This window comes from Antechinus flavipes, chromosome 1 (genome assembly GCF_016432865.1).
Source record: "Antechinus flavipes isolate AdamAnt ecotype Samford, QLD, Australia chromosome 1, AdamAnt_v2, whole genome shotgun sequence".
Taxonomy (NCBI): Eukaryota; Metazoa; Chordata; class Mammalia; order Dasyuromorphia; family Dasyuridae; genus Antechinus; species Antechinus flavipes.
This window is the reverse complement of record NC_067398.1, coordinates 518,774,675-518,782,778: the sequence shown is the minus strand read 5'-3', so window position 1 is coordinate 518,782,778 and position 8,104 is coordinate 518,774,675. Positions and strand designations below refer to the sequence as shown.

The 8,104-nt window shown below is 39.4% G+C and overlaps 1 protein-coding gene across 1 annotated transcript; it reads left to right on the top strand.

The window, feature by feature from the left end:
* The first annotated feature begins 3,046 nt into the window (after positions 1-3,046).
* Positions 3,047-6,817, top strand: LOC127547027 (eukaryotic translation initiation factor 4E transporter-like). The gene is given in 3 exon segments (XM_051973886.1): positions 3,047-4,110; positions 4,112-4,576; positions 6,766-6,817. Coding segments are annotated over 3 exon segments (1,392 nt in total). The 5' UTR covers positions 3,047-3,235.
* The last annotated feature ends 1,287 nt before the right edge of the window (positions 6,818-8,104 follow it).

The following is an 8,104-nucleotide window of genomic DNA, read 5'->3' as shown; positions in this document are numbered from 1 at the left end:
ATGAAAGGCAGCTGACAAATTAATTTGCTGAAGGATTTGGGAATCTTATGATGAAGACTCAAGGTCCTTAGTGGCTTTTTAGTCCCCTGAAGGCAGAAAAGGAGGGACTACATCAATTTAAAAAAGCTACTTCCTTATGTCTCTCACTAGATAACTAAAAAAATTAGTTAGCTTTAGGCATTTGCTCTTGCTAGTAAAACACTCCCTTATGTTCACTTTTTTATTTGGCCAAAAGACCCATCAACTCTAACTATGTTCTGTACAGCTACAATGTGGGGAAAAAAGATACACTCAGCTAACATTCCAAAATATGTATAACCTTAAAAAAGTAAATACAATGAACTTAGTGAACTTTTAAAAGTTAGACTCAAACAAATTTACTATTTCACAAGATAGAAGATAGAAAGAAGTACATGTTTTCTTCAAGTTATTCCTGATTCAATGACAAAAAAACAGTGAGAAATAATGGGAAAATAAGGCAAAGAAAAAGACCAGTGGATTTACTAGCAAATGTTAAATAAAAACTATGGCATTTATCAATTTGTCATTTAATTATCTGAAACACAAAAAAGTAAAATATATAACCATTTCTACAACAGGTTAGGAAAATGCTTGACATTGTAAATAATGGCAAAAAGACATTACATTATATTGGCTAATATAGTATTGTCTTTTAAAAAAATTACCAATGTGAATACAAGATTCAGAAATAACTGTAAAAAGTCTTTGGGGAATTATAAGGCCCAGATTCACATACATTCAAACTGTGTAGTAAAGTAGGTCATTTATTGAGTTTCCTAGGTTTGGTATAAACCTGAAATAGGCCTTTTTGTCTCCTTACAATTTTCTTTTCTTATATAAAACAAATATACAGAGTAGAGGACATGCAAAAAGAAAATTCTTCATACTATAGTTACGTCCATATATATGAATATGTGATATAATACATAAAGATGAAATCAATTGACAAACATCTGAAAGGAGCTAAGTCTGGATACCAGAGAAAATATGGATCTTTGACACATAAACCTATGACCTTGGGAGAAAGAGATTTCAATATAATTTAAGTGACATATGTAAACCAATGATCTCCTTCCTATACACATGAATAGAATTCATGTCAACTTTGTAAAACATAAAACTAAAAAAAAAAAAAAAAAAAAAAAAAAACTAGAACTTTTCAAAAATGGAATGGGAACTTTTAGGGAGCTCTCTGTCACTGGAAATATTCAGAGATTGGCTAATTATTTAACTGTATGAGAAAAAGTTGGATTAGATTGACATATCCCCAAAGGCATAAGCATATATAGAATGTGGACTGATCCTAATTGTAAAACATGGATCTGTGTGCATGAAGTGTGACCCATTTAAGGGCAACACTTTTAGGGTGAGTTTTACATTTAATTTTCCTTTAAGGGGTTGGAGACTTTACCAAAAACAAACAAACAAACAAAAAACTAGCTCTTCTCCAACTCAAGAGAAAGACCAATGGGAATGTTCTAGGTATGCTAGCATACCTGTTCCACATTCTTTCTAGACTCATGACCATAAGAAGAATATAATCAGAAAAGCATTTGGTAGGAATCTTATCTTTCATTTGGGATCACCAGAGATTACATAGATAAAAATTTTAGTGTTTTAAGATAACATTTTATATAAACATTTACTATAGAAAAATAATTATAGACCAATAGAAGATAAAGATGTAATATGCAATTATGTGTAAGAATATTAAATATAAATGTATATATGTATATACACACATATTATCTGACAAATACACTTAATATTTCACTTTGTATTGTTGGAATCCTTACTAACTGCTAAGTAATTAGAGTTGATCTAATCTTACAAGAAGTTGTTTTGGCCAGAACCTGAAACAAGGTACTAAGTAGAACTAATCAAGACAAGGCTTGTGTTCCCACCTTTACTCATTGGACTCCACAAGTATGCTAGCTTCACAAAGTACACTTTCTAACTTCAAGAGAGTTCACACCTCCCTTAAAGTCATTGGGCCAGAGAGCACTATGGGAGAAAACCCATAATCCCATTCTCTCAGAAGAGGCAGATAAAAAGCCAGCGATGAAGGATCTATGGCAGAATACATTTTTCCTCTTGGCTGGCTGATCGCGCTAGACTCGAGAGAAACGACTCTGCTGCAGAGAACACTTTTGGGATTTCAGTGGAGCTACGCCAGAAGCCCTCTCTCCGCGGCAAGTTGGTGCTGGGCTCCCCAGAAGGAGATAAGAGAGATCTTCCATCTCTGTTGGAGACAGAAGAAGGCAGAGGCAGAGGCTGAAGGACAGAACCTTTGGATTTGGAGACATCCGAAGGGCTCTAAGCCTCTAAACCGGCTGTGCCCAGAGAAGAACAAACTCCAACTTTTGAACTCTAACATTTGGCGCCCAAGCGTGGGAACCAAGGACCCTACTTTCACTGAAGAAGTCTCCAGTGACCAGGAACTGAGTGAGTACAACCTTTTTTGGCTGAAATGGGACAGATCCTAGGTAAAGATTCTCCATCCCCCACCCCAACCCCAGACCCACCCAAGAGTGGTGCTATAGAAAGCCTGCTTAAGCTGATAGAAGATCAAGGGCTACTTGTAACTTGGGGACAGACAGCTAGACTTCTGGCTACATTAAAACGCACCTCCCCTTGGTTCTTAGAGGAAAAGCAAATCTCTCTAAAAAACTGGGCATTGGTTGGTCAACAGATGTCTGCATATAACAATGAAAACGGTCCTCGTTCAGTTTCCATTGCAGTGTTCTATTTATACAATACAATACAGATGGCCTTAAAATACCAGGATATCCAAAGGGGGAAGCCTGAGATAAAGGAGGAAGACAAAGAACAGATTAATGGCCATATCCCCACAGGGCAAGGAGACTTAAGTGAGGCTCAAGGGTGGGGTGAATCTGAGGCAGCTTCAGTCCCACCTGAGGAGCAGGTAATTGACTCTCCTCCATCAACTCCACCCTCCAGGATGGAGGGAGGAAGGGTAGTGGGGGGGGCAGTGACAGCACCAGCACCTCTCTCCAGTCTTTCTGCCAACAAGGAAAAGCTGAAAGAGAGCTCACATTCAGGGGTCGTACTCTTAGTGGAAGAGGTAGAAGCAGGGTTGAAAGGCCTGCGAGTGGACCAGCAAGGGAAGAACGGCCCGCCCTTCCTGGCCGAGCACTCAGAGGAGGCCCTGGGGGCTGTGGCAGGCTCCTGGCCGCTGGCCAAAGATGGTGATATGTCTGCCTTTAACAAGCTAGTGAGCACCATGAAGGCGAGTGGCACTCTGCCTTCGCAGCCTAAAGTCAATGTGCATAGAGTTAAAGACCCACAAATAGCCATGGATAGAAGAGGTGGGGGAGAGATGGAAAATGGTGAAACCTTCCTTGACCTGAAGAAGCTACCAGCATCAAAATCCCCACATCGTTACACAAAAGAGGAACTTTTGGACATTAAAGAGCGCCCTCACTCTAAACAGCGGCCTTCATGCCTTTCTGAAAAGTATGACAGTGATGGCGTCTGGGATCCTGAGAAGTGGCACGCATCCCTTTACCCAACCTCAGGGCGAAACTCTCCGGTAGAAAACTTCAAGAAAGAGCTGGACTTGGAGCGGCCCCTGATGCGGAAGGCAGCAGATCCCAGAGAGCGGGTAAAAGAAGATGATTTAGATGTTGTTCTAAGTCCCCAGAGACGCAGTTTTGGAGGGGGCTGTCATGTCACGACCTCGGTCAGCTCCCGGAGATCAGGGAGCCCCTTGGAGAAGGACAGCGATGGCGTCCGCATGATTGGAAGCCGTAGGATTGGCAGTGGAAGGATCATCTCTTATAAGGACCACCGCAGTGGGGATAAAGACTTGAGGGACTGCCGAGACTCAAGGGACCGGGAGAGAGACTACAAGGATAAGCGTTTCAGGAGAGAATTTGGAGACAGCAAGTGTGTCTTTGGAGAATGCAGAAGAAATGATTCCTATACAGAAGAGGAGCCCGAATGCTTTTCTGCCGGACCCACGAGTCAGTCCGAAACCATCGAGCTCACGAGCTTTGACGACAAGATTCTGGAAGAAGATCACAAAGGGCGAAAAAGAACAAGACGACGCCCCCCATCTGTGAAGGAAGATGATAAAAGATGTTCTAGGAGAAGGTTCCGTCTCTGCCAGCAGATTTAGCAGGTGGTTTTCAAATCCCAGTCGATCGGGAAGTCGCTCCAGCAGCCTCGGATCGATGCCCCATGAAGAATTGGAGAAACTTGCAGGTTTAGAACAAGCAATTCTCTCTCCGGGTCAGAACTCAGGAAATTACTTCGCTCCTATACCATTGGAAGACCATGCTGAGAACAAAGTAGACATTCTAGAAATGCTCCAGAAGGCCAAAGTGGACCTAAAGCCCAGTCACTGGCCAAAGATTAAGGCAGACACCTATATGTCTGGTGTAGGAGGATCAATAGCAGCAGAAGTTAGTGCTGCCCCTATGAAATGGACATTTGAAAATGAAACAGGAGTTTTTACTCCTTTTGTGGTTGAAAAAATCCCCATCAATCTGTGGGGAAGAGACATTTTGCAGCAGATAAGGATTGCAATTAAGTACTTCAGCTTTTTAGGCAGGGCTGCTGTTGAAGGCCTGCCAACACTAAACAGAGACATTAAGACACTCCTCCAACAAAAGAAAGGGGGAGCCATGGGTAACCCTAGAGAACTTCTAAATTTAGTTCTCTATACCATTAATTTTTTAATCTTTGATAAAGATGCACTGGCTCCAGCAGACAGGTTTTATAACCCACCAGAAGAGCAGTGTCCAGTGCGAGCAGCTCCACTATCTTTAGATAATCGCCAGGTGATGTGGAGAGACCCAGAAAGTGGTGAATGGAAGGGACCAGATAGGCTAACTGCTTGGGGGAGAGGATTTGCTTGCATCTCTACAGGTGGAGAAGGAATCAGATGGGTGCCTACGAGCCGCATTCGCCTTGTCCATCGCAGAAAGATGGAGCAGACCCTTGAAACAAAGGAGAAGACCCAAGAAATATCGGGTGGTTCTGTTGCTGATTGTGCTCATAAGAATTATTAGATTCCTGGCACATGAACTAATGGACAATGGAATCCTATTGGACTGTTTCTAGGACTTATGGACATGTGTAAATTTTCAGATTGATTCTTGTTATTTGTTACATTACTACTAGCCTGTGTTATATTGCTATGTGCTCATGTAAATTATGTATAATGCCTCCCATATTGATGGATTTATGTATACCATGTATATCTGTTACAAAGTTCTGGCCCATATTGATGGATTTATGTGTACCCCCTCAGAAACCCCCTATATTTTAAAACAAAAGAAAGGGGGAGATGTTGGAATCCTTACTAACTGCTAAGTAATTAGAGTTGATCTAATCTTACAAGAAGTTGTTTTGGCCAGAACCTGAAACAAGGTACTAAGTAGAACTAATCAAGACAAGGCTTGTGTTCCCACCTTTACTCATTGGACTCCACAAGTATGCTAGCTTCACAGAGTACACTTTCTAACTTCAAGAGAGTTCACACCTCCCTTAAAGTCATTGGGCCAGAGAGCACTATGGGAGAAAACCCATAATCCCATTCTCTCAGAAGAGGCAGATAAAAAGCCAGCGATGAAGGATCTATGGCAGAATACATTTTTCCTCTTGGCTGGCTGATCGCGCTAGACTCGAGAGAAACGACTCTGCTGCAGAGAACACTTTTGGGATTTCAGTGGAGCTACGCCAGAAGCCCTCTCTCCGCGGCAAGTTGGTGCTGGGCTCCCCAGAAGGAGATAAGAGAGATCTTCCATCTCTGTTGGAGACAGAAGAAGGCAGAGGCAGAGGCTGAAGGACAGAACCTTTGGATTTGGAGACATCCGAAGGGCTCTAAGCCTCTAAACCGGCTGTGCCCAGAGAAGAACAAACTCCAACATTTGAACTCTAACATTGTATAATATATGCTTTAACATAAAGTCTTTTAAAAAATGACCTGGAATGGGGCTGCCATATTTCTTACTGCTTCTTAAATGCATTTTCTCAAATTTGGAGATTCATATATAAATTCTTAAACTTTTTCCAATTTTAAGATTCTATAATTTTGTGAGGCAGAACTCTTTAATATCAAATAAAAATAAATATAGAAATAGAAATAATCTTCTACTCCAAATTTTTGTTTTATATATGACAAAATGGAGACCTAAAATAGTTGTTATTTTCTCAAGATAATAGAAGTAGCAAGTGGCATAGTAAGGTTCTTTAGATATTTCAGAACTCTCATCAGGTGAAATGATTCCAAGAAGGCATGGTTTATAATACAGAGTCTTATTACCAACTGTATTTCTACAATGATATTTGTATTAGCATGAACATATATCTTGGCTAACTTTTTGGAGCTTTATGCAATACCTTACTTACCTCTTTGTTATATTGTATTACATGGAAGACTCTTGTCCAGATATTAGCCCAATGGCCATTTTACAAAATAGAATAAAAATTTAAATGTTAAAAAAAAAAACTGCATTTTCCCTCCACAAATTTAATAGCAGTTGTGACAATTTTCCCCTGATGCAATTGTTGAGGCAGGTTGTGCCTTCTTGTCTCTGCAGTGATTCCGTGAATTGAGTGCCATTTTTTTTTTTAAATCAGCTCAACAGACAGAACCATTTTGTTCAAAGATAAAGATAATTGAAGGAGTTTGCATAGTTTATACTCCATTTTAATGTGTGTGCTTACCAGAAGAGTGTTGAGATTTTATTGCAATTATGAACTTTTCTTTTGAAGGAGAGTGATTATTACAGCTAAATCCTGTAACACTTGTCTGGGAGAAAGTTAAGAATGCCTGAAGCAATTTGAAACTAGTTGAGCTTCTTTGGGCTATTTTTAAAAAATAATTTGATATATTTTTGTGCACTCCAGAGGGGTATGACCCTTTTCCCACTGTTTCTAACTTCTGTCTTTAAGTGACATCTCTAGGATGGAGCCACTAGAAGAGAAATAGGAAAGGGACCCTTAATAAGAATCAGAATATTGACTTTATCCCCCATAATTTTCATGAAGAGTCTTGGATAAATTTAACAATAAGTCAATCAAACCTTTTCCCTGTTTTTGAATTAAGGAGGATTTAATAAATATCCCCTTTATGCTTTCCCACTAGTCCATTCCACTGTGGCTCCTAATATACCACTTTTTAAACTAAGAACATGCCTGTCAGCAGGGAATGACAATCTTGGAATAATGAAAGCAGCTTACTCTTAGATTATTCTGCTGTTATAAGAATACACCTTAAAGTATACTTACTGACAAAGTGAAGAAATATGAACCACGTGGTAGTGCAATTAGATGAATTTTAAAATTGTTAAATGACCAAATTTAATGAATGATAATAGATTAATGTCAGGTGGAAAGTAGTGTACTCTCTAGTTGTGTGCCTTACAATTCCATCTTCTTTTTTGTTGTTGTTGTTATCTGTTTTAGTTGGCATTTTCATTAATGACTTTAATAAAGGAGAAATGATATCAAACATGTGGTAGAGTGTTTCAAGGCAATTAGGAAAACTAGTTCAAATCTTGTTTTCATTACTGCAGATGATAAAATCAAAACTAGAAAGACTAGTTGAGATCAATCAAAAAAATCACTTTATTTTACACATGAAGAGCCCATGGATTATTAAAGGTAAGTAACTTGTCAAAGGTTGTGTAGGAAAGATTGCGAACAGTAGTGTCAAGACTATACATACAGCCCTTGGTTATATCTTGTTGTTTCCCTTACGTTCATCACTTGTAAAATGAGGATAGTGATAGTACCAACTTCACAAGTGAGGCTCAAATATGACAATGGAAGGAAAGTCCTTTGGAAATCTTAAAGGTCAATGAGAAATATTAATTATCATTAATTGTTGGAATCCTTACTAACTGCTAAGTAATTAGAGTTGATCTAATCTTACAAGAAGTTGTTTTGGCCAGAACCTGAAACAAGGTACTAAGTAGAACTAATCAAGACAAGGCTTGTGTTCCCACCTTTACTCATTGGACTCCACAAGTATGCTAGCTTCACAAAGTACACTTTCTAACTTCAAGAGAGTTCATACCTCCCTTAAAGTCATTGGGCCAGAGAGCACTAT